Source organism: Erythrolamprus reginae, chromosome 6, assembly GCF_031021105.1.
Source record: "Erythrolamprus reginae isolate rEryReg1 chromosome 6, rEryReg1.hap1, whole genome shotgun sequence".
Taxonomy (NCBI): domain Eukaryota; kingdom Metazoa; phylum Chordata; class Lepidosauria; order Squamata; family Dipsadidae; genus Erythrolamprus; species Erythrolamprus reginae.
In genome coordinates, this window is record NC_091955.1 from 27,387,290 (window position 1) to 27,414,526 (window position 27,237).

The 27,237-nt window shown below is 39.2% G+C and overlaps 1 protein-coding gene across 1 annotated transcript; it reads right to left on the reverse strand.

Annotated features, from left to right (window-relative positions):
- Window positions 1-427: 427 nt before the first annotated feature.
- On the reverse strand, window positions 428-19,746 carry ASB15 (ankyrin repeat and SOCS box containing 15). The gene is made up of 9 exons (XM_070755435.1): window positions 19,625-19,746; window positions 17,455-17,507; window positions 16,984-17,115; window positions 15,092-15,250; window positions 12,397-12,642; window positions 9,530-9,701; window positions 4,726-5,296; window positions 2,755-2,908; window positions 428-634 (listed from the first exon to the last, which is right to left on the reverse strand). The coding sequence occupies exons 1-9, from the start codon at window positions 19,741-19,743 to the stop codon at window positions 462-464; spliced, it is 1,779 nt and encodes a 592-aa protein (XP_070611536.1). The 5' UTR covers window positions 19,744-19,746; the 3' UTR covers window positions 428-461.
- Window positions 19,747-27,237: the final 7,491 nt, after the last annotated feature.

The window sequence follows — 27,237 nt, forward strand, 5'->3', positions numbered from 1 at the left end:
TAGATACAGATAGATAGATAGATAGATAGATAGAAAAATAGTTAGATAGAAAAATAGATAGATAGAAAGATAGACAGATAGAAAAAGAATTCCTGTCTAGCTCTGCCTCATAACACATTATTAGATCCTATCCAAGCAAGGACAGCAACTACCACAAAATACCAATGCAGAGAGAGCAAGGAATAGTTACTCACCATTGCTTTTTTCCCCTCTCGGTTGGAGCAAATGGCTGCCTCTGCTTGAGCTAGGGAGAGGAACTACGGCGTGCGAGAGGGGACAAAAGCTGGTGCCTCCTCGCTCTGGCTCAAGCAATGGCGCCCTCGTGTGGTGACTTTGTCAATGACCCGAGTATAAGCCGAGGCTGTGTTTTTCAGCCCATTTTTTGGGCTGAAAAACTCGGCTTATACTCTAGTATATACGGTAGATATTCTGATCCAAAGGGAATGTGTCTAGGATTCTGTTCATTCCAAATGTAATTCTCTCCCATAAAGGTCATATTCTTTGAAGAGGATAAAGTCCATTAAAATTTGGGGGAGAGAAAGATTCGTCATGGATAGAGTCTTCTCTCTTCTCACTAATCCTACATATTTACGTATTTTCAGGCGGCACAAATGCTTTAGTGGACGAGGATTCTCTGAAAGAGACAAAGGAAAGGATTGGAATGAAAAATATGTCTGATTAATTTAGCACTGAAGAATCATACAGTGGAGATGATTTGAGATGATTTGGTCCAATGCCATACTCAGTGCAGGATACATTAGAGCATGACCATCCATGACCATCTGAAGACCTCCACTGGAGCCAAACTGACCACTTCATATGGCAGCATGCTTCCCCTGGCTAACAGCTCAAATAATCGGGAAGGTTCTCCTGAGGTCTATTTGTATCTATTTTTTGAATTCACTGGTTGAAGTCTTGATAATTGGAGCAAAATAGAATATTTTTATTTCTCTTTCCATGTGATGTCATATAATTGCTGCTATCATATCTCCCTTCAGTGGTCTTGTAATTACACCTGATTTCCAGAACTTTGTAGCTCCCCTTTGCTTCAATTTTCAGTGTTCTTTTTCAACTGTAATGCCCAGAACTAGACCCAGAACTTCAAATGAAACCTAAAGAGTGCAATGTAAAATGGAACATAAATTCCCATGATCTGAACTCTTTGCTCCTATTAATGTATCCCTAAGACAGAGTTCATATTTTTACAGTTTCATCATACTCCTGGCTTATGTTTAATTTGTGATCAATGGTAGTACCCAAATCCCTTTCACATGTTGCCTTTCTATCCTAGTGCCATTCTTGTTTTCTACCCAAATTCAGAATGCTACATTTCTTCCTTTTGAATTTTACCAGTTATTTTTGCCTCCTTATCTTGTGTCATCTACAAACTCAGTAAGTGTCCAAGTTGTCGATAAAAGCTTCCTAGATAACAGGAATGGCAAAATCAAGAGACTATGACGAAAACATCATATCATGCGATATATGTTGACCAAAATGAGACACACTGTTGCCAGCTACCTAGACTATAAAAAAAACTTCTGTAGCACAAATGAGTAATATTTGACTTTACATTTCAAAATTTTATTATTTCTGTGCCGATATTAGAGAAATTATATTGCTTAAACTAGTATTGATTATATCTACTCTGGTTTTCAGATACTTGAAATCCTACTCAGTATTTCATATATCAGTTTGAAAGAATAGCTATTTATTTATGACACCATCTAAACCAGTGGTGGGATTCATATTTTTTTCACTACCGGTTTGATGGGTTTGGCTTGATAGGTGTGGCATGGCTTAGTAGGCATGGCCTGGTGGGAGTGGCAGGGGAAGAATGCTGTAAATTCTCCACTGCCTCCCGAGGTGAAGGATACTGTAAAATCTCCATTGTCTACCAATCAGCTGGGACTTAGGAGGCAAAGAATAGATGAGGATGAAGCCAATCAGAGGTGGTCTTTACTGGTTCTCCAAACTACTCCAAATTTCCACTACCGGTTCTCCAGAACTGGTCAGAACCTGCTGAAACCTACCTCTGATCTAAGCCTATAATTATTAGAACTTCAAGTGGATATGGAATTTCCACTTACAAGAAAAAGTGGCTTAGAAGTTCTAAATACACCAAATAAAGTACATTAGATCATAGATTATTGTTCTTTGCCGTTGATTTTGTATTACTCATTTCCTTTCCTGGAACTGTAGTCTTATAATAGGCTTCCTACCTATAATTTCTCTTGGATTCTATTTGGATAATTTTGTTTGTTTGTTTGTTGTTTTTTATGTCGTTCTTCTCCTTAGACTCAGTGCGGCTTACAACATGTTAGCAATAGCACTTTTTAACAGAGCCAGCATATTGCCCCACAATCCGGGTCCTCATTTTACCCAACTCTGAAGGATGGAAGGCTGAGTCAACCTTGAGCCGGTGATGAGATTTGAACTGCTGACCTGCAGATCTACAGTCAGCTTTAGTGGCCTGCAGTACTGCACTCTACCTGCTGTACCACCTCGGCTCTATAATTCTATATATCCCAAGACCAAGTTCTCCCCTCTATTGCTATAATAAGCCTTTATTCATCTAATATCCTTATATATTCACAAGATGGAATCCTGTTTATCTGAAGATGTTAAGGTTAAAAAGCAGGATACATGGTTATAACAATACCAAATTATTTGAAATCTTCAAACACAAATACATTTTCCTTTTGCTTTTATAAATTAAACAGCTAGCCCATATCCAAGCCAACAGTATTCATTTACCTAATATTTGCTGGATTTCTGGCCATTCTTTCTGAGTCTCCAAGACAAATTTAAGTTTAGTGCAGAGAGGAACATAATCCATATAATCTATCAAAATGCGAACAATAGGTCCAACTAAATGTTTCATCCAAGGAAGTGTAATAAAGTCACAGAACTGAAAGGAAATATGACCAGTGTTATACTGAATTATTTTCTAAAATGTATTATTATATTATGGTACAGAATTCACAAACAGATCACATCATAAAATAAGATGCATTAATCCAAACATATATTTCAAAGGCAGGAGAAGTTATTAGGGTTCTTAAAATATCACCGTGCCATTTCATAGTTTCTGCAGTGCTCTGTATCCCTTTGGAAAGAAATTGAAAAGCTATATTCTGAAATACTTGAACTTTACTGGCATATTTACTGACTTATAAAACATTAACCATTAAGCTTGTTAACAGAATAGATCATAGACCTCTTCTTTATCGGTATAATACAGAGGACATCCATATGACATCTTGTGTTTAAATAGGTAGCCTAAATAGGTAGCCTAAAAGTATAAATTTGATAGCCAAGACGTAGACTTGTAACAGTTTTGCAGGGAATCTAAATGACCTATTATTATTATTATTATTATTATTATTATTATTATTATTATTATTATTAATTGGATTTGTATGCCGCCCCTCTCCGCAGACTCGGGGTGGCTAACAACAGCAGTAAAACAGTACAACAAAATCCAATACTAAAATACAGTTAAAAACCCATTATATAAAAACCAATCATACATACAAGCATACCATACATAAAATTGTAAAGGCCTAGGGGGAAAGTATATCTCAGTTCCCCCATGCCTGGCGGCAGAGGTGGGTTTTAAGAAGCTTACGAAAGGCAAGGAGGGTGGGAGCAATTCTAATCTCTGGGGGGAGTTGGTTCCAGAGGGTCGGGGCCGCCACAGAGAAGGCTCTTCCTCTGGGTCCCGCCAAGCGACATTGTTTGGTTGACGGGACCCGGAGAAGACCCACTCTGTGGGACCTAACTGGTCGCTGGGATTCGTGCGGCAGAAGGTGGTCCCTGAGATACCAGATAATATAGGTTTTCTATTGGATAAACTTGTTCATCCTTTCTTCCCACATACACTAGGCATATTGCTGGCACTGTTCTATCAATAGTTCTTCCCTTGGCTCCACTCATTTGAAGAAGGGTACATCTAACAGAGCAATGTAATGCCTGCATGCTTATCAGTAGCAGAGACAAGGACACAAACATGTGTCAGTGTTTTCTTTTTACAACAGCTTCTATCCTCACTCTACACTTGGCCTTTGTCATTATACCTAAAAATAGAAGGAGGAATGAACATTATTTATACAGCTCTTAGTCACGATTTTCTTTGGGGGAAACGATACAATCAAAGTGAAATACAGTGGTACCTCTACTTACGAACTTAATTCGTTCCATGACCAGTTTCTTAAGTAGGAAAGTTTGTAAGAAGAAGCAATTTTCCCCATAGGAATCAATGTAAAAGCAAATAATGTGTGTGATTGGGGAAACTACAGGGAGGGTGGAGGCCCTGTTTCCTCCCAGGAGAGTCCTAGAGAGGCCCCACAGAGCCTTCTCCCCACCTTTTCCGGCCCTGTTTCCTCCCAGGAGATTCCTAGAGAGGCCCCATGGAGGCTTCTCCCCATATTTTCTGGCCCTGTTTCCTCCCAGGAGATTCCCAGAGAGGCCCCATGGATGCTTCTCTCTGCCTCTTCCAGTTACAGTTTTGGAGGCTCGGATTTGTAAGTGGAAAATGGTTCTTCAGAAGAGGCAAAAAAGTCTTGAACACCCGGTTCTTATCTAGAAAGTTAATAAATAGAGGTGTTCTTAGGTAGAGTTACCACTGTATCTGAGATTTTAAATCGAACAATAGTCAACCCAACACACACTCCTTAACGGATGTTGATTAATAAAAATATTGAATAGGATAAAAAATAGTCTTACGGGATTATCTTCAATTACACAAGATGTCCAGCCTGGTAATATCTCTTCCTCTGTTGTTGGCCACACAAATGAATTTCCAAAGGTATCACCATGCATGCAGTCAAAACAGAGGTCCACATTGTACCCATGGTTAAGCAACAACCTTAGCATGACTTCATCATTCAAGGCATATTGAACGGCACTGGGAAAATGAGTGTCATTCACAAGGTTAAAATAACAGTTGACATTTGCTCCATAAGAAAGAAGCAACCGTACAATTTCATGGTTGTTTGCTCTCACTGCTACAAGAAGGCAATTGAGAGGATCTTTATTGGGGTCTGCGCCAGCTTGCAATAATATTTCAGTGGAGAGAATGTCATTGTTGGAAACTGCAAAATAAAGTGCCGTTTTCCTTTCATCATCATAACTTTGTGAAATGTGTTCTGCCAGAAGAACATTGACATCAAACCCATTTTCAATTAGGAGTTCCAGGCACTGTGGATTTTGGCCATCTGCTGCTGAATGGATGGGACTCTGCCCGCTTTTCCGGATTGCACTTCTGGATGTAACTGGAATCAGGAATTTCAAGGCCCTGCAAAAATAGGAAATATGAACTTAACGTGGTGGCTAAAATACAGGCAATACACAAGTTACAAAAATAAAGCTCAGCTCTAAGTTATAAAGTTATAAAGGCAGGCAATGTGCACTTTTTATTATTTATTATTATTTATTAGATTTGTATGCCGCCCCTCTCCGCAGACTCGGGGTGGCTCACAGCAGTGACAAAAACAATATACATTGACAAATCTAATAATTCAAAATCTAAAATAACACTTGTACATTTAAAAATCTAAATGCAAAGAACCCCAATATAAAAAACATACATTCAGTCATATCATGCACTAAAACTACATAGGCAGGGGGAGATGTCTCAGTTCCCCCACGCTTGACGACAGAGGTGGGTTTTAAGGAGTTTACGAAAGGCAAGGAGGGTAGGGGCAGTTCTAATCTCTGGAGGGAGCTGATTCCAGAGGGTCGGGGCCGCCACAGAGAAGGCTCTTCCCCTGGGTCCCGCCAGACGACATTGTTTAGTCGACGGGACCCGGAGAAGGCCAACTCTGTGGGACCTGAACGGTCGCTGGGATTCGTGTGGCAGAAGGCGGTCTCGCAGATATCCTGGTCCGGTGCCATGAAGGGCTTCATAGGTAATAACCAACACTTTGAATTGTGACCGGAAACTGATCGGCAACCAATGCAGACTGTGTTAAGAAGAGTCAGGTTCAGTTGCTGATGCCTGTAGATTATAAGAAAATCTTAGAACTACGACATTATATAGATTGTTAGATTCCCAATTAAATTAGACAGTATTAAATGGCAGTATACATTCATCTTTGTATCTTGGCTAGAATTGGTGCACTACCTACTATGGAAACTTATAAACAAATCTACCTGTCTCTCATACAACAGTTTTACATGTTCCTGTTGAGATACAGACGTAATCCACTTATTGTTGCCTTGCGTATTATACCACTCATGGAGACTAGCACTCATAAATATGATTATCAAAATGGTTAGTTCTCTTTCTAATCAATACATTACAATTTAATGTGTTTTATTTTCTGTCTTTTTCATTTTGTGATTGTGTTTTATGGGTCTGTGACTATAAATAAATCGACTTTCTTCATCTTGCATTGATGTGATATTTCTATGATGAAAAATAGCTCTATTTTGTAAAGAACCAATTTCCTCATAACAACCTTCTGCACTTGAATGATGTATTTTGGTGATAGTACCAATCAACTGTAAGTCAAAACAATTTCACTCTTGGCCTATAACTTGAAAGCAAGCATCTGCACTCTCAATGACTACTAAGTATAATGGTCAGGGGCGTTGCAATTCAGCTACCTCAAACTTTTCCAGATTTATAGCATTAAAACTCAAACTCAACCCAGACAAGACGGAGTGGCTGTGGGTCTTGCCTCCCAAGGACAATTCCATCTGTCCGTCCATTACCCTGGGGGAGGGGGAACTACTGACCCTCTCAGAGAGGGTTCGCAACTTGGGCGTCCTCCTCAATCCACAACTGACATTGCAACATCATCTTTCAGCTGCGGCGAGGAGGGCGTTTGCCCAGGTTCGCCTGGTGTACCAGTTGCGGCCCTATTTGGACAGGGAGTCATTGCTCACAGTCACTCATGCCCTCATCACCTCGAGGTTCGATTACTGCAACGCTCCTCTGAAAAGTGTTTGGAAACTTCAGATCATGCAGAACGCAGCCGCGAGAGCCATCGTGGGGCTTCCAAGATTCGCCCATGTTTCCTCAACACTCCGTGGCTTGCATTGTCACAATTCAAAGTGTTGGTCATGACCTTTAAAGCCATACGTGGCATTGGACCAGATTACTTCCGGAACCGCCTGCTACCGCACGAATCCCAGCGACCGATAAGGTCCCACAGAGTTGGCCTTCTCCAGGTCCCGTCGACTAAACAATGTCGTTTGGCGGGCCCCAGGGGAAGAGACTTCTCTGTGGTGGCCCCGGCCCTCTGGAACCAACTCCCCCCAGAGATTAGAATTGCCCCCACCCTCCCTGTCTTTCATAAACTACTGAAGACTCATTTATACCGTCAGGCATGGGGGAGTTGAGATATTCCTTCCCCCTAGGCCATTACAAGTTATGCATGGTATGTTTGTGTGTATGTTTGGTTTTATAATAAGGGTTATGGGACTGGGTGGCATAAATAAATCAGTACTGCTTAATATTAAGAATTTTCCCTTGGTACTCATGCATCCAAGATAATGGAATCACATGTAGGAAAGAGATCCAGGAATAAAGTTTTGTCCACTAAATCTCTTTTCATTTCAAAACTTTAATTGTCATGAAAGAGTTCAAAAGTAGGAATTAACATTTTGGCACCTACCTTTTGAACTTGTTTTTTTCCCCTTGTAAATCAACCCAGAGAAATGTTTGATTAGCATTTTAGGAAGCAAGTCTGAACCATCTGTTACCCATCCTTGAATGATGGTGAAACCTAACTTTGAAGGTTTCTGATATCAAAAGTAGAAAGATATCCAATTCACCATCAGGTTCATCTCAGAAGACAGCAAAACTGTCCTCCTTGTTTTAAAGAAGAAATTAATTTAAACCAATATTTCTGGATTGAAAACCTAGTGGAAAAAATATGTACCTTGTGGAATGTAGCTGTTTCTAATATGCATTTCCTCCTAACTGTTTCTTAGTCTTCCCCTCTTCACTGTTCTTAATGTAAGAAAGAATCAAATAAACAATAACTGATAGGGAGAGCAGTCAATTTTTTCAGCATTAATTTTCTTCTCCGTTAGATCATTTGTCATGAATAACAAAGACCATAAACTACCATGTCTGGGTTAAAATTCTGTCTGATATTTAAATTAACATTTACCTAAACCTAAAATTGAAGAATGAATGATAGAAACAAAATAGATTGTTGTATTTTTAAGAGTTTCCATAAAGTTAATATGCTTCTAACACTAGAAGAATTACTACAGATGGCTTGTAAATATTGTATAAAACAAAAGGCTATCATTTATATGCAAGATAATCTAAGATGAAGCTTGAGGGAAGAAGAATTGGTGAAATCTGTCTTGGTTCAATTTATTAAATACAAGAATATACATGTTTGTTTAGATTTCCCCACATTCATGGACATCTTGGGAGAGAGCAAGGAAGAAAATGACAAAGCCGACATAATTACATAAGAACAGAGCTTGTATTTCAATATCACAATGCAAGTTTCATTATTCTGACCTTTGGATCCAACAGATATCTATAGATTTCTCCCTCTTGTTTTTATTTATAAGATCGTTGTGCAAGAGAAAGGATTAAATCATTCCCTTTCAGCATTTCTCCATTCAAAATTGTACCCCCTACTATTTCACATCCTTTAGGAGAAAAAATTGCAGAGTTCTATAGTTTTTCCCTTTAGAGGTACGTTATCGGTAGCAAGGTACTTAGAGAGTATAAAAAGTTAGCATGCACCCTTCTCTTACCGTAGAACAGTGATTTTCAACCTTTTTTGAGCCGCGGCACATTTTTTACATTTATGAAACCCTGGGGCACATTGAGTGTGTGGGGGGGGGGGTGGCTAAAAAAGTTTGGACAAAAAAATTATCTCTTTCTCTCTTCCTCCCTTTCACTCTATTTCTCTCTCCCTCCCTCCCTCTTTCTCTCCCTTCCTTTCTTTCTCTCTCTTTCCATCCCTCTTTCTTTATCTTCCTTCCTTCCTCTCTTTTTTGCTGTCTTTCTCTCTCCCTCCCTCCCTACCTACCTCTATGCCTTTCTCTCTCTCTCTCCTTCTCTTCCTCTCTCTCTCTCTCTTTCTCTCTCTCTTGCTTTCTTTTTATTGTTCTCTCTCTCTCTCTTGCTTTCTTTCCCTCTTTCTTTCTCTCTCTCTTCCTTTCTTTCTCTCTCTGAGCTTCGCGGCACACCTGACCATGTCTCGCGGCACACTAGTGTGCCACGGCACACTGGTTGAAAAACACTGCCGTAGAAGAATGAAATGTTTTAGAAAATATTAAAAAGGCAGAATACTATATTTCTCTAAAGGGAGAAATATGTCCTTGCAGGCAGAAATAATAATAATAATAATAATAATAATAATAATAATAATAATAATAATAATATATTAGATTTCACAGCAAAAATGACTATGTTTGGTGTATAAGACGCACTGACATTTTTATGCTCATTTAGGGGAGAAAAGTTGTGTCTGATACAGTAAGTAACGAAACCATCATCATTCATTATGTAAAGTTGTTGGATGAAGAGATATAAAAGGAACACACTCACAGATAGTGTCCTTCATATGCTGCTCTGTGTATTGGAAGATGCCCTGCCTTATTAGGCAAATTGCCAGTTCCCCCATATTCCAACAGCAAAGCTATGCAATCTGGATTGCCACCACCAGCTGCTTCAAAGAGTATTGAAGATCCATCATCAGCTGTTATGTTAACATCACCACCTAGTGGTACAAGAGAAAGTAGACTTATGTCTCCATGCTTACTTATTCATCACAATTTTGGAAATATGTGTACAGTATCACCATGCTCTAATCAATTGCTTATTATCCAAGCTGCAGATTATCCAAGCATTTTCCCCTTTTCTGAAATATTTTATGAATTGCTATAGCCTTGTAGAGAAAGGGAAGTACAGTGGTACCTCTACTTACAAACTTAATTTGTTCCGTGACCAGGTTTTTAAGTAGAAAAGTTTGTAAGAAGCAATTTTTCCCATAGGAATCAATGTAAAAGCAAATAATGAGGGTGGGGGCCGTTTCTTCCCAGGAGGTTCCCAGAGAGGCCCCACGGAGGCTTTTCCCCACCTTTTCCGGACCTGTTTCCTCCCAGGAGATTCCTAGAGAGGCCCCATGGAGGCTTCTCCTTGCCTTTTCCGGTTACAGTTTTGGAGGCTCAGGTTTGTAAGTGGAAAATGGTTCTTGAGAAGAGGCAAAAAAATCTTGAACACCCGGTTCTTATCTAGAAAGGTTCGTAAGTAGAGGCGTTTGTAGGTAGAGGTACCACTGTATCTACTCATTGAACCTGCCCATGTTAATAAGGGAGTATGAACTATTAGTTACTAGCAGCAATGGGTTTCACATATTCTTGCCATTGGTTTGCCCCATCTGTACGGTTCGCCCCACCCGGCCTTCCACATGCTCGTTGTGTGCAAGTGCAAATCTGCACATGTGTCTGGCTTTCCACACATGCACTTTGCTCAAACGTGCTCTTTCCCTGCATGCACCCAGCCTCCAAAACATGGTTAAATAGGATGGCATTACGTCAAGTCGCCCCTACCGATTCGCCCAAACTGGTCTGATCCAGCTGAATACCACCTTTGGTTACTAGTAAATCTTTGGCACAACCCTACATATTAAATCCAGTGGTTTTGTGATAGTTAATGTAGATGTGGGAAATGTACACATTCCCAAATATATCTCTCTCCAAATGTTATTGAATTATAATTCCCACTCAGCCACTGGGAAGAAAGATGGGAATTACATTTCAGGAAAAAATCCTGTTCCCTACTCTTTCTGGTCTATTCCCAGTTTGATGTTTCTAACTACACTGCTCTTATTGGGACTTTAATAGACCCTGCTGTTCAGTTTAGGTCTATATGACCCAAATCGAAGTTTGAGACCCTGTAAAAAAATTTCCTTGCATATATGAAACTTGAAATTTCATGACTTTGCATCATGTTAGGGGTTCTTTCTATGAGAAATTTTTTTTTTGGGGGGGGGGGGGGGGGCTTAGATTTTGCTGGCAAAAAACCTCACACTTGTACTGTTCCCAGGTCAATATGACCCGGACCGAAAATGGTTTATTTTAGGTACTTAAATTTGGTCTTTTTGGAAACATATTTCCCTGGGAAACTAGTTTGAACATTTCTTCACACAATGAAATGAAAATTGAAATGAAAAGATTAATGCTTATATTTTTATTTGGCTCATAAAAGCCCCCCCCCCCATTTTTGTGATTTTTTTTTCAATTTATAGATAGTTTAGCCTGCAAACTGCATACAATTTTACTAAATTTGATGTGGGATTACTAGTTTAAACATCCCTGATCATTACAAAAATGGAAATTTCCAAATCCTACACGGGAAGAAACCCGAATATACCAAGACCGTCATACCTGTACCCGTGAAAATCTACGAAAACAAATATATATATATATACTTGAAAAAATTGGGGCGGCCCTTTTATGAGCAAAATAAACAAATAAGCATTTTTTCAGTTCAATTTTCATATCATTATGTTCAGAAATGTTCAAACTAGTAATCCCACACCAAATCTAGTAAAATGTTATGCAGTTTGCAGGCTAAACTATCTATAAATTAAAAAGAAATTCACAAAAACGGGGTTGGGGGGGGGTTGGGTTATGAGCCAAATAAAAATATAAGCATTAATTTTTTCATTTCAATTTTCATTTCATTGTGTGCAGAAATGTTCAAACTAGTTTCCCAGTGAAAACAGTTTTCAAAAAGACTACATTTAAGTACCTAAAATAAACCATTTTCAGTCTGGGTAAATTGACCCGGGAACAGTACAAGTGTATAGTCTTTAGTAGCCCTTGCCTGTGTCAGTGTAAAAGCCATATAATCTGTTACTGACTTCTCTAAGACCCATTGCAGCTTTCCAAAAAGTAGAAAATAAGGGGATTTAAATAAATCTGAGTTGGGCAGCTAGAACATATTTTCAATTGTAAATTGAAATTAAGAAAGATACAGTGGTATCTCTACCTACAAACGCCTTTACTTATGAACTTTTCTAGATAAGGACCGGGTGTTCACGATCTTTTTGCCTCTTCTCAAGAACCATTTTCTACTTACAATCCCAAGCCTCCAAAACTGTAACTGGAAAAGGCGTGGAGAAGCCTCCATGTGGCCTCTTTAGGAATCTCCTGAGAGGAAACAGGGCCTCCACCCTCCCTGTAGTTTCCCCAATTGCACACATTATTTGCTTTTACATTGATTCCTATGGGAAAAATGGCTTCTTGTTACAAACTTTTCTACTTAAGACCTGGTCATGGAACAAATTAAGTTCATAAGTAGAGGTACCACTGTATTGATAAATACTTTGAAAACAGTGAAGAACTATTCAACTCTTGTTACAGCCAAAGGTCATAATTCTTCCAATACAAATTTTGTTATTAACATACCTTTATGAATTAAATACTCCAATACATCACAGTGTCCATATTCAGCAGCCACACCTAAAGGTGTTACTCCATATCCATCTTTCTGTTGTACATTTCCACCATTCTTCACAAGAAGGGCAACAATATCACTGCAGCCCTGTTTTGCAGCTTCATGCATTGCTGACCACCGTTTAACACATGGTTGGTTGAGGACACAATTGTATTCAATCAGAATAGAAACCATTTCATGTGATTTCTGTCTTACAGCTTAAGAGTTAAGACAAAGAAAAGAGAGAGGAAATGTTTAGATGTCATATATTTCAAAATAACCCACTGCAATCTCTGTAAGGAAAATATTGTTTTCACTAAATAAAAATATGTGATGTTTTTAGCTTAGTTTGTAACGTAGTTCTAATTTAATCTGTTATTCACATTCACATTCTCATTAGGTTTTGATAATAATTAAAAATATTTTAGAATTAAGGATAGTTCCTCTGCTTTATTTGCTGAAGTATGCACAACAAATACTCAATTTAACAGACCACTGAAGGCAGTTCAACTATTCTCTACTGGATATTCATCTGAAAAGGGTGACATCTATGTTGATGTCATAATATTCTGCTAAATCAAAATGTCATGCTAATTACAAATAAAAAAAAGAGGGATTAAAAGCATTATTTCCTATTTTCATTGTTCTTGAATCACGGAAACGAAAGGATACCCAACGGATTCTCCAATTTAATTTTTAATTCCTAGTGGTTTTAGTGCAAAAAAAATACAGAGCCAAAAACAATCTGAAAGTGAAAGTAAATGAAACATAATTGAGGAACTGATAATAAAGTCTGCTACATTTCTATCTATCCAAGTGGAAATAATCTCAAATGGATGTTCCCCTTTTTCGACTTCGCTTAGCACTTCTTCCTCATGTGCTGAAGGCTTCCCCTGGAGCTATGCTATCAACACAAAGGGGAAATTAGGTCACTGCTCAAGAGAATATACCAGAAGCACAAGAATGACATGAAATTTGGTGTACCCCTTCTGGCTATCAGATGGGGATGGGCGAGGGAGGGAGTTCATTTACAAAGAGACCTAAAGAAGCAGTACAGTGGTACCTCGAGATACGAGTTTAATTCGTTCCGGACCTGGGCTCTTAAGTCGAGCAGCTCTTATCTCGAACGACTTTTCCCCATAGGAATTAATGTAAATAATTTAAATTGGTTCCAGCCCTCAAAAAACTCACAAAGTTAGTCTAAATTATGCAGAAAGACATGTTTTTAATGAAGAAATGTACATGTACATATAAATGAATAATGAAGTTTCTTTCACTTAACTTGTAAACTTTCTTAAACTTTTAGATTTACATATGTTCAACTTCTCTGCCACCCAATCCTGTAGGACAGAGGTCCCCAACCCTTTTTGCACCAGGGACCGGCTTTAAGCGATCAAGAGAGGAATGGGTGAATGAATGGACGGAGGGTGGGAAGGAAGGAAGGAAAGAGGGAAGGGACAGGAACAGAGGAAGGAAGCAAGGAAACTTATGAAAGGGGAGAGTAAGAGAGGAATGAGTGAAGGGAGGGAGGGAGGGAAGAAGGTGGGAAGGAGAAAGAAAAGAAGAAATAGAGGAAGGGAAGGTAAAAGAGAGAAAGAAAAAGAGCAAGAAAGAAAGAAAGAAAGCAAGAAAGAAAGAAAGAAAGAAAGGGGGAAGGGACAGGAACAGAGGAAGGAAGCAAGGAAACTTATGAAAGGGGAGAGTAAGAGAGGAATGAGTGAAGGGAGGGAGGGAGGGAAGAAGGTGGGAAGGAGAAAGAAAAGAAGAAATAGAAGGGAAGGTAAAAGAGAGAAAGAAAAAGAGCAAGAAAGAAAGCTGCAAGCACCCCCCCCCCGAGCCCCCCAGGCCGGCTGCAACCTTTTAAAACACGCGCGCCGCTTCGCAGCTGTCTCCTGAAGCCGAACGCGGAAGTTACCGTTTGGCTTCAGGAGACAGCTCCTTGGCGCTTGTATCTCGAATTTGGGCTTGTAAGTAGAACAAAAATATCTCTCCCCTCCCAGCTCTTATCTCGAGTTGCTCTTAAGTAGAGCAGCTCTTATGTCGGGGTTCCACTGTACATTGAAGAATTTACCATACATTGTGAGATCAACTTGCATGTGTAAGCAAAGTTATAAAGGCAGGCTACATGTAGTAGAGCTTAATGAGCTAAATAACTAGTAACTCATATAATAAATGAATAATAAATTTCCAGGTTCTACAGTACAGTAGTCCCTCGCTATACCGCGCTTCACCTACTGCGGCTTCACTTCATTACGGGTTTTCAAGAAATATTAATGAGAAAAATCATTCGTGGATCTTCGTTGGTTCGCGGGTTTCTGAGGAAGTCGATCGGCAGATTTAAACAGCCCGCCGAACTCGATCTGCAGGTTTTTCAAAAAAAATATATCTAAAATTGTAAATACTGTATTTAAATACTGTATCTAAAATAAATACTGTGTGGGAAGGGTTTATAAACACTTAAAACAATGAATACTTACCAAACTATTACAATATAAATACTTAAATAAGTACTATCAGTCGATAAATTCCCCATCGCGGATTTCACCTATCGCGGCCGGGTCTGGAACGTAACACCAGCGATAGGTGAGGGACTACTGTATTCAGCCTCTGATTCTACAAGCTCCAGCAACAAGCTAAAAACCCCAAAGCCATTTACAAAATAATTACCAATCAGAAGGGGTGTTTCTCCTTTTCTGTTCATGGTATTTGGCCAAACTCCTTTTGCCAACAAGGTCCTGACATGTTCCACATGGCCAGATTTGGCTGCCAAAGTTAATGGTGTCTCTCCATCACATGTCTTATATTCCCACATACTTTTATAAGATGCTGGGTTGAATTAAAGATAAATTAAATTTTCAGTGCTGTAGTTGCTCAATACATTTACTGTACTTACTTTAGGCATTTTTAATACTGTTCAATCAAAATCTCATATAAATAGATGCTTTTGCCACAATCTAAACTGGCTAAATATAAATTAGTTGGTAACACCTAATCACTGAAAGTACATAATACTGATAGATGTATCTATGAACCAGGGATGGGTTGTTCTTACCTGAATACTGGTGCACTGCACGTGCATCGTTTATTTATTTATTTATTTATTTGATTTTTTTTTTAATGCCGCCCTTCTCCTTAGACTTAGAGTGACTTACAACATGTTAGCAATAGCGCTTTTTAACAGAGCCAGGATATTACCCCCACAATCCAGGTCCTCATTTTACCCACCTCGGAAGGATGGAAGGCTGCGTGAACATCATCACTTGAGCCGGTGATGAGATTTGAACCGCTGACCTGCAGATCTAGCAGTCAGTTTTAGTGCCCTGCAGTACTGCACTCTACCCACTGTGCTACCTTGGCTCATCATGAATCTGGTACTTGCTACGCTCGCGCATGCATCCCCTCACAAGATTTTGCTTCCGCGCATGCACGGTGTTGTGTTTGGCTCTGGGCCAGCTCCTGCAACAGGGAATTTGGACATTGGTTTAGGGGAATCCTCAGGGTCACCGAGAGTTGTATTACAGTGTTCCCTCGATTTTCGTGGGTTCAAACTTTGTGAAAAGTCTATACCACGGTTTTTCAAAAATATTAATTAAAAAATACTTCGTGTTTTTTCTCCCTATACCACGGTTATTCCCGCCCGATGACATCATATGTCATCACCAAACTTTTGTACGCCTTTAATAAATATTTTTTTTAATAAACTTTAATAAATAACCCTGGTGGGTAATAATCTAAATGGTTGCTAAGGGAATGGGAAATTGCAATTTAGGGATTAAAAGTGTTAAGGGATGGCTTGTGATACTGTTCATAGCCAAAAAGAGTGTATTTACTTCCGCATCTCTACTTTGCGGAAATTCGACTTTTGCGGGTGATCTCGGAACGCATCCCCCGCGAAAATTGAGGGAACACTATAATTGGTGTTGTTCTTTTTGAAGGAACATTAAGGAGGGAATTTAATTAAAATAAAATTATGTACCTGGATGACAAAATTAGAAAAAAAACCTTTTGCACCCCAGCAGCTTCTGATAGTGAAGATTCATTGCCAAGGTCAGACGGTGGGGAAGCAGAATCAGACAAAGAGATGGGTGCAGCCAGACCATTAGTGTGTGTGTGTTTGACTTTGCATTCCTCTCTCACTGGGGGCTATTAACGAGAAACCCGGCATAACAAGCAGGAAGCAAAAAAGTGTCAAAATCTCACACGCGCCTCCCCTCACAAGATTTTGCTTCCGCGCATGCTCAGGAAACAAATAAAGCAAAACATTTTTTTAAAAAGAGATGGTGCCACACGACGGACTGGCGAAGACTGCACCGGAGCCATCGCGTGCAAAGTGCACAATTCACGGGCCGCTACTCGAATGGAGCTCTGGGGTGTACTGGTAGCAACTCACCCCTGCTGTATACACACCTGAAGTGGAGCTCAAACTTAAATAAGCTTATTGGTGTACTTTTCTGGAAACAACCTTGAATTCATTCAGCACGCTAGGTGAACGCTGACTGGACACAACTCTGTATTCTTCAAACGTATTGATTGTAGCTTCAAAGTCTGGGCCAACTTACCATCCAAGATTACTTCAAGTATTTGCTGAATTGGCTGAACTGCAGCTTCGTGTAAAGGAAACCAGCCTCTCTCATCAGCCTCATCCAGAGCATATTTGCATTTTACATAGTTTTGAAGATCAAAGACTACTCCTAAAATAAATAATCTAAGGTGAAATGAAGCAAACATTCAGGATGGGCTACTGTTATCTTTTAAAAGACAAGCAAGGCTTGTACTAAAGATGAACACATTTTTGTAAAAGCACAAGCTTTTATTGATAAAATGTTTGTGAGGTTTCATTTTGCTCAGGTAGGAGACAGGCACACCCATGAATATATGGGCAAATAGTTTATCCGGTGGGGCAAAGAAATGAAAAAAATATACTATTTGACAACTTACAATGAAAACAACTTATAATGAAAACAACTGTAAAAAAAAAACCAGGCCCACAATAATACAATTAACTTGACAATGTCTTTTGGTGTATATACCTTCTCTTATGGCAGCTACAAGTTTCTTGTTCTGATCACTGACAGGTACAAACCTATAGAAAAACAAACAAGTGAAGGATATATATATATATATAAACCAGTGGTGAAATCCATTTTTTTTTTTACTACCGGTTCTGTGGGCATGGCTTGGTGGGGCTTGGTGGGTGTGGCAGGGGAAGGATACTGCAAAACCTCCATTCCCTCCCCACTCCTGGAGGAAGGATACTGCAAAATCTCCATTCCTTCCCCACTCCTGGAAGAAGGATACTGCAAAATCTCCATTCCCTCCCCACTCCTGGAGGAAGGATACTGCAAAATCTCCATTCCTTCCCCACTCCTGGAAGAAGGATACTGCAAAATCTCCATTCCCTCCCCACTCCTGGAGGAAGGAGACTGCAAAATCTCCATTCCCTCCCCACTCCTGGAGGAAGGATACTGCAAAATCTCCATTCCCTCCCCACTCCTGGAGGAAGGATACTGCAAAATCTCCATTCCTTCCCCACTCCTGGAAGAAGGATACTGCAAAATCTCCATTCCTTCCCCACTCCTGGAAGAAGGATACTGCAAAATCTCCATTCCCTCCCCACTCCTGGAGGAAGGAGACTGCAAAATCTCCATTCCCTCCCCACTCCTGGAGGAAGGATACTGCAAAATCTCCATTCCTTCCCCACTCCTGGAAGAAGGATACTGCAAAATCTCCATTCCTTCCCCACTCCTGGAAGAAGGATACTGCAAAATCTCCATTCCTTCCCCACTCCTGGAAGACGGATACTGCAAAATCTCCATTCCCTCCCCACTCCTGGAGGAAGGAGACTGCAAAATCTCCATTCCCTCCCCACTCCTGGAGGAAGGATACTGCAAAATCTCCATTCCTTCCCCACTCCTGGAAGAAGGATACCGCAAAATCTCCATTCCCTCCCCACTCCTGGAAGAAGGATACTGCAAAATCTCCATTCCCACCCTACTCTGGGGCCAGCCAGAAATGGTATTTGCCAGTTCTTCGAACTACTCAAAATTTCCACTCCAGGTTCTCAGAGTTACTCAAAAGTTCCCATACTGGTTCTCCAGAACCTGTCAGAACCTGCTGGATTTCACCCCTGATAGAATCTCACATTTGGGGTACTACTGTTGTAACCTCATCAAACATTACCTACAGGTATTTTTCTGCTTCTGCAATACTTGTTTCCTTCAAGTCAACCTCAAATCAGATTCAATATTTCTCCAGCTTTTTTCTTATGTCTCATGTCTCTACAAATCATGCCTGAGGTAAGTGATTTGTCCAACTTGACAATAATGAATTACCAATATGTTTTTCACAAATGCCTACTTTCAAAAACTTGGTTTTTTGAAAATCAGTGTTGAATCAAGAAACAAAAATGGCTCAATAAGAATATTAGTTAACACTACCCTTCTTTATTATTTATTGAAATATCTATTTTAAATAGATCAGCATCATTGTAAGTTATCAAAGTAGTATAAGTAATAAACACATCTACAAGCTACTGTAGGAAGCTAGCACCCACCCCTCTCCTAGGGAAATGAGGTATTTTAGGAAATATTAAAAGGGCAGAATATTTCCTCTAAAAGGGAGGCAGAAACTCAGCCACCCCCGCCCCACCTTTGTCAATGGGCCATTAAGGCCTGGGGCAGTTTACTCTACATAACAAAGATCTACCTCACTCAGGTAGAACCATAATAGGAATTGCCCTTTCATTACATCTTCACCCAGCAAGAGTCAACTAAGCCTGGGACTCAAAAGACAACCTATAAAATTAAGGCCCCATGGGAATCTGACAACCAATCACAACACAAGCTCAAATTCAAAGCCCAACAGAGGGCATAAAACCCAGGCACTCTCAGAATCTCTGCCCCCAATTTTTCCTCAGGATCTCAAGCCATGTGATCCTGTTCATTAATAAACCTTCTTTCCAAGCAACTTCCATGAATCCAGTGTCTTTTCTCCCTATTTGAAACTGAACCCAGATGACATTTCTCCCAACATTACCACAATTTAAACTCCTAAAAAATGAGTGAATATACTAATTATGTTCCCAACATTGACCTTTAAAGCAATTAGTGAAACAGCACCACACATAAAACGGATGAGATACTCAGAGATTAAATCAGAGAAATTCAAAACAGGGTTTGGCCTACCATATCGCTTAGTTACCTTGTCTCATGACTGGGAGAAGTCCTTTGCTGATTCCGTTCAGTATTGAGGGACTCCTGGATACTAAACTGAACAGCATATTCAGTGAGCTCTTCGTCAGATTCCTCATCTCCTTCCATTATTTTTTTAGGTGTTTAGGAGCTGTTTCAAGACATAAAAATATGATGCTAAGTAAAAAATATGCCAAAACATCAGACAAGCACACATTCAGTAAAGTTTAATTTCATTCTTGGATTAAGACCTCCTAAGAGGTCAGTAAGGGGTGAGTACAAGTGCACTAGTGTGCCTTCCGTCCCCTGTCCTATTGCTCTCCTATATCTCCTATACCTTTCTTCTATTCCTATATCTCTTTTTCTATTCTTTCATTGATATGTTCTATTACTATACCTTCTTTTCTATTATTTCTTAGATATATTTTACTATGAGTATCTCCTCTATAACCTTCATCATGTATTTTACTATGTGTATATAAATATATACCCACTAAAACCCTCATTGTGTATTGGACAAAATAAATAAATAAATAAAATAAATAAACTGAAGTATAAAAAAATAAAGCAAAATACATTATACTTTAACATTCATTACATATACGGTGGTTAAGAACTTAATTCATTCCGTGACCAGGTTTTTAAGTAGAAAAGTTCTTAAGTAGAAGCAATTTTTCCCATAGGAATCAATGTAAAAGCAAAGAATGCCTGCAAACCCATTAGGAAAGAAATAAAAGCTCGGAATTTGGATGGGAGGCGGAGGAGGAAGAAGAGGAGGACAGTCGCTGCCGAGGGAAGAAGGTGAGGTGAGGGGAATTTAAAAAATCCAAAACTTTTAAGGCTTTAAAAAAAAAAGAGGGACTCTGAGGTGGCGAGGAAGAGCACACGCCTCCCATACACCCAGCGCGAGGCTGCCTCCTATACACTGCGTCAGAGAGAGAAATGGCAGGAAACTGTCCGAGCCTTCGTGCCACTCTCCAATTTCCTGGGAAATTTTTCCAGGCTCGGGTTCTTAAGTAGAAAATGGTTCTGAAGAAGAGGCAAAAAAATCTTGAACACCCGGTTCTTATCTAGAAAAGTTCTTAAGTAGAGGAGTTCTTAAGTAGAGGTACCACTGTATTCCATTTTGTCAAGCAGTCAGAAATTTGCAAAGCACAGAATTCACTCAGAATTCATTTGCTTTGAAAGGAAGTGAGTGAAAGTTTATTATTCAGCGATATAAAGGCTGAACATCAGCAGAAGCAAACTTTAAATTCATTGAAGCCCACTCTTTCTATGCCAAAGGTTAAAGCAATGCTTCTTCAACTTTCTATAAATAATTACAGCTGTTTGGAAACTCTGAGTACTTCCATGTTTTTTAAAAAATTATTCTCTTAATTATTTTTATGAATTCAAGGAGGCGAATGTATCCTAATACTCTGTTCTCTTTCTATTTTCCCCACAATAACCATTCTACAAAGTGAATTGGGCTGCGACAGTATGATTGGTCCAAAGTCGCTTATGGTAAGTGGAATTAAAATTCACAGCTTCCTTGCTTCTATCCTGTGCTGTTACTAAACTGGGTCTCTTTTATACAGTTTTGTTTTTAACAATATGAATGTTAAATGTTTTTTCGGTAAATATCAATTAGGTTTTCATCTCTACAGGTGGTCCTTGTTTAACTATCCTAATTGTGACTAGAATTTCCATTGCTAAGTGAAGCAGTAACCATGTAACCGAACTGCTTAGCAATGGCAGTTTCAGTATTTCTAGCTGTGGTTCGTAGGCCAGGATTTCACACTGGTGTTGTGTTTGGGCTTGGGCCAGCCGTTGCTCCCACAGATGGGAGAGATGCGGCACAAAGTGAGTGCGAAAGCTTGGCTGACAGCCAGGAAGACGTGGCAGCCAGCCAGGAGGATGAGGCCACTGGTTCGCAGGACTCAGCAGACAGCCCAGGGGATTTGGCATGCAGTCACTCAGACAGTCTTTTGTCCTTGGATTCCTCTGCAGCACAATTCATAGACATGCGTAGCAGAAGAGTGATGCAGAGGAGGGATCAATTGAAGGATTGTTACAAGTCATCAGAGTAGCACCTGGGTTGGATGTGGTTCTTATACTGAGGGCTGGGTGTGGTTCCCTTAATGAGGGCTAAAGGTATTAAAGGGAACAGAGGCACAAGGCAAACTGTGGCTGTTTATCTGTGTTATTTTGTGGTTCCTGCTTTGAAGTTTCAGTTCTGTGCCTTTGGATTTCAACCCAGCTTTTTCAGACACATGGGAGGTGAAACCTCTGGGACTTGCTGTTTGCTCCAAAGATTCAAAGAACTCCTGAAATGTTTCTGCTCCTCGCAGGTTGTCTTTGTTTGCTTCTTCCTGTGTTTTGTATGTGGCTGAAGTAAGCCTGGCACTATCATTGTTTCCTGACACTAAGGACTGTTTTGATTAACCCTTTTTTGTTTGTTTAATACAAGTTTGCTGATTAGAAGAGCACATGTGTGTTTGATTTCTTTTCCTTGGACTGTTACACATTGCCTGAGCCCAGTCAGGCAGAACAACTTCTATGCAAACTGCCTATTCTATCCAGCTGCCTCTTTTCCAATTGGGCCTGACGAACTCAGTTTGCCAGACCAGGTTTCACCACCCTGCCATGCCCACCTGCACTTCAAAGTCCTCCCACTGCCTATCTCAGCTATCTCTGCCCTTTGGGACATCCTGCTCCACTTCCAGCTAACCTTCACCATCTTCTTCCTCCTACTTTTAACAACATACACCTGGCCAAGGCAGCTCTTCATGAGGACTCTGCATTGGGAAGAGTGAGTAGCTGCCCCGGCCAGACACATCTTGTCCACAGTGGAAGAAAGAAGATGGAGAAGATCAGCTGGGGCAATAGAGAGGGGTGTAGGGAGAAGTGCAGGGTGGCAAGGACAGAGGAGTGCTGAAAGGCAATAAAAAAAAATTTCAGAAAAAAAAATTATCCTGCAATCTGCAATTCCTGCAGTGCAAAAACATATGGACTACTTAATATATGGGGTTTTTTAAATCTTTAAAATTTTAAATTGTTTGATTACTTATGATTTGTTTTTACACGTTGTGAGCCGCCCCGAGTCTTCGGAGAGGGGCGGCATACAAATCCAAGTAATAAAAATAATAATAATAATAAAAAAAAAAATACACAACTCGATCAGGGCAAAGCAATAGGCACAATTTACATAGACTTCTGTAAAGTCTTTGATTCAGTGGCACATGACAAACAACTCCTAAAACTAAAATCCTATGGCATTTCTGGACCCATGCATAATTGGATAGCTGCATTCTTGTCAAATAGGCAACAAGTGGTCAAACTAGGGAGTGCCCTATCAAATCCTGTACCTGTTAATAGCAGTGTCCCCCAAGGCGGTGTTCTAGGACCAACTCTCTTTACATTTTACATAAATGACCTTTGTAATCATATTAAAAGCTACTGCATTCTCTTTGCTGATCATGTAAAACTATTCAACACCACCTACAATCTGCTACCCTTCAATCTGCTACCTTGACTATGTGTCAGAATGGTTGAACAATTGGCAACTTCAAATCTCAGCCAACAAATGCTCTGTCTTACATACTGGCAAAAAATCAGAACGTAAAATACAAATTGGGTGGACACGATTTTGTAGATGACTCTCACTCTGTCAAAGACCTTGGAGAACTCATCTCTAATGAGCTAAGAGCCAGAGCCCATTGTAACAACATTGCAAAAAAATAAATAAATTAAGAATTGTTAACCTTATCTTGTATAGCTTCTTCTCTGGCCCCCATTTGTCAGCCTGGTTCACCTGTGAACTTGCTGATCAGCACTTAGGAAGGCAGGAATTGGGGCAGAAAGTAGGCTGTGACTAGTGAAGAACAGGTGAACCTTCATAGATCACCAATGAATTGTGAACTACAGTTTGTAAATCACAAGTTTAGGGAGACACATTATCATAATACCCAATGTCAGATTTCTATCTCGCCTGAACCATGGTGTGCTCTTTCATTGACTTCCTGATTAAAACTGTCAGGGGATGAGAGAGATTTGGATTTGACTGTCAGCTAGCTTTCTCTGCTCCTATTGATACACATCACTAGAAAAAACACAATCTATCTACACTAACAATAATAACTACAGAGTTAGAAGGGACCTTGGAGGCCTTCTAGTCCAAACCCCTGCTTAGGCAGACGGTTATCCAACATCTTCTTAAAAACTTCTAGTGTTGCAGCATTCACAACTTCTGGATGCAAGCTGTGCTATTGATTAATAGTTCTAACTGTCAGGAAATTTCTCCTTAGTTCTAAGTTACTTCTCTCCTTGTTTAGTTTCCACCCACGGTTTCTTGTTCTATCCTCAGGTGCTTTGGAGAATAGCTTGAATCCTTCTTCTTTGTTGCAACAGTTGAGATATGGAACACCGGTATCATGTCTACCCTGGTCCTTCTTTACATTAAACTAGCCATGCCCAGTTCCTGCAACCATTCTTCCTATGTTTTAGCCACCAGTCCCCTAATCATCTTTGTAGCTCTTTTCGGCACTTTTTGTAGAGTATCAACATCCTTTTTGCATCGTGGCAACCAAAATTCAATGCAGTATTCCAAGTATGGCCTTGTAAAGTGGTATTAACACTTCACGTGATCTTGATTATATCCCTCTGTTAATGCAGCCTAGAACTGTGTTGGCTTTTTTGGCAGGTGCTGCACACTGCTGGCTCATATTTAAATGGTTGTCTACTAGGACTCCAAGAACCCTCTCACAGTTACTAGTGTTGAGCAATGGACCATGTATACTGTATCTGTGCATTTTTTCTTGCCTAAATGTAGAACCTTCCTTTTTTCATCATTGAATTTCATTTTGTTAGATAGTGCCCATTGTTCAAGTTTATTTATTTATTTATTATTTAGATTTGTATGCCGCCCCTCTTGTCAAGATCCTTCAGTATTTTGTGCCTAACTTATATGTTACTATCTCAGAACAATCCACATTTATAACCGTTCCCCAAAACATGACACCAAATTCATTATATTACTATTTAATTTTTATTTCCACATGAAAATAAAACTGAAGTCACTGGCACTGACTTATATTCCTGAGCTCTAAAAGTAAAATGAAGATTTTACTAAAAGCGGATATATAGAGCAATCTTTCACATCCAGGAATGATGATTGCTTGGTATTAAAAAAGCAAAACAAAACCTGGGCAAAGGATTTTAATTGTACCAAAGCTTGTTTAAAATCAAATTCCATACATCTTAGTTAGGCATGGATTACATATTTATTATTCTTACACTGTCTTTATTATTTTTTTATAAATAATTGTTGATGATTTAACACACTAACAATGTATGCACATTAAGTTCTCTATAACAACAAAGGAAGGGAGTAACTACATAAATTATTCACAGCAAAACAATTTGTCATTATTTCCAATCTTTGTCTCAATTTATTCATAGCAAAATATTTCTGGTTTTAAGTTAACTGTACTATATTAAATAACAATCTATAAATAAAGGGGAAAAACCTTACCTTTCAAAAGTTTGTCATTGTTTAATTGGCCACTGAATTTCAAACATGTAGACATAGGCCTTGGGAGCGGCTGGATCATGTGGTATTTCTAAAATTAAATACGTACTTGATGGTTAAATTAAGGTTTGACCTCAGACAACTGAAATACAAGCAGCCTACAGGAAAATATGATACACAATTATACCAAAGTCTCATCAAAGGTTATCTGAAGTTTAACAGATAAAATAAAACTATTTGCCTCCAGAACATCCAATGTTTAATGTGATTACTCCACTGAAACATGTAATACAGTAGTAGGATTTTGTGCAAATCTAACCACTTTGGATTTTACTATACTGTATTGTCAATTGTAGCTTATTAAAAACATGGCTAAATAAATCATGACAGACTTCAATATATATAGCTAGTGTTTGCACAATACAGAATAAATGCAGTTTACCAGGTTATGATTAAGTATATTATACTGTATGTATCAGCGGGTATGGTAAATTTGTGTTCAGTACTTTAGGAACTGAGACTTGGAATCAGTCAAAAGGTTAACCATGGTTTCTGCCTCAATACAATCCTACAGTTAAAAATAGCATTCCTTTCCTTAGGTAAATGGAACAGTTGGAAAAAGCTGCAAATTAAATGAATAATATAAATAAAAAATGAATGCTGCTGGAGAAAAATGGAAGGAGTTGGATATATGTAGAATAACAATTTATCTTCCACAGTGGAAGTTGTTCTATAATGTATGATATAAAAGCATTTATAAGAACAATTAAAATGCTGTTTACAATTTTAAGCAGCTAACTCATGCAGCATTTTATCCCATAATGACCTGTTGTTTATAAGAAGTTGAAGGCATGATAGAAGCATAGTAGCACATTTACAAATTTTAAGGCAATGACTGACTATCAGTGAAAACAAGTACAGGAGTACAGTTAGGAGGCTGACAAGGGCACTACTTGAACTTTTGGAGAAAAAAGTATGTAACATCTTCTTTAGGTTAAGTGCAACTCTGCACTTTCCTTGGCAACAACATGGAAGGGAGATCACACTATTTTCTTTCTATATTTCCTCATTTTATTTCCCCGTCTAATTTACAGCTCTGGAGTTCCTTAGAACAGTCTTTCCCAACCTTGGTAACTTGAAGATATTTGGACTTCAACTCCCAGAATTCCCCAGCCAGCATTCACTGGCTGGGGAATTCTGGGTGTTGAAGTCCAAATATCTTCAAATTGCCAAGGTTGGGAAACACTGCCTTAGAAGACTCTCCTCTGTATACTAAACATGCCTAACCCTCTTTACCTTCCAAATATGGACAGATAGATGGTGCCATCTGCTGAGATTCTTTAGGAAGATTCTTTTTGTAAAAGAAAAAGTTACTCCTGAAGAAGCAGTGCAGAGAGATAATACTGCCAACTATATTAAAGATAAGGAGGCCATTTACTATACAACCGACTCATCCGATATTGACTAGAAATAATCCAAACTGTAGCCCAAAACCGGTACTTCTGTACAGCCCCAGATTACTGTATATCATTTTTGGCCTATATATTCAATTTAAAATATTACATGGCTATCATTAAGAGAAAGATTGCCTGAAAGACCATATTTTATCTTTAATTATATATGCCTGTATTAATGTATTATTGTACATATGCACATATTCGCTTTTGGATTGCATTCTAGTTGCTGTTGAAAAATGTGTTAATCTGAATTGTCAGAGAGCATATGCAAATTTTAAGCACATGCAACAGGAGAAGAGACTGTAATGACAAACACTATTAACATTGTCAGCATTCCTCAATAAGAGAGCTCTAAACTTCACCTCCTAATATTGCTCCCCAAATTATGGAGTTTGGATCATACATATGAAGCAAAACCAGCCACTTCCAAGTGTCCAATGTCCAGAGTAGTCTACATGTTTTATTTTCAGGCTACCAACTAGAATGTCTATATATGTGCTTTTATTCAAGGGGCGTGCATACGTGCACCAGCGTGCCGATACAAAGATATAACAATGTTTATATACATGATACTATTAAGAGAGAAACATTAGGACAGGGAAAGGTCGGCACGCTGGTGCACGTATGCGCGCCCCTTCAATAAAAGCACATTAACCA

Coding starts and splice junctions, on each gene's coding strand:
- ASB15 (XM_070755435.1), bottom strand. CDS start 19,743: ATGGAAGGAGATGAGGAATCTGACGAAGAGCTCACTGAATATGCTGTT. Junction 12,643..15,091: donor AGAAACACCCCTTCTGATTG/GTAATTATTTTG, acceptor TTAACTCTTAAG/CTGTAAGACAGAAATCACAT. Junction 2,909..4,725: donor GTGTAATTGAAGATAATCCC/GTAAGACTATTT, acceptor ATTTCCTTTCAG/TTCTGTGACTTTATTACACT.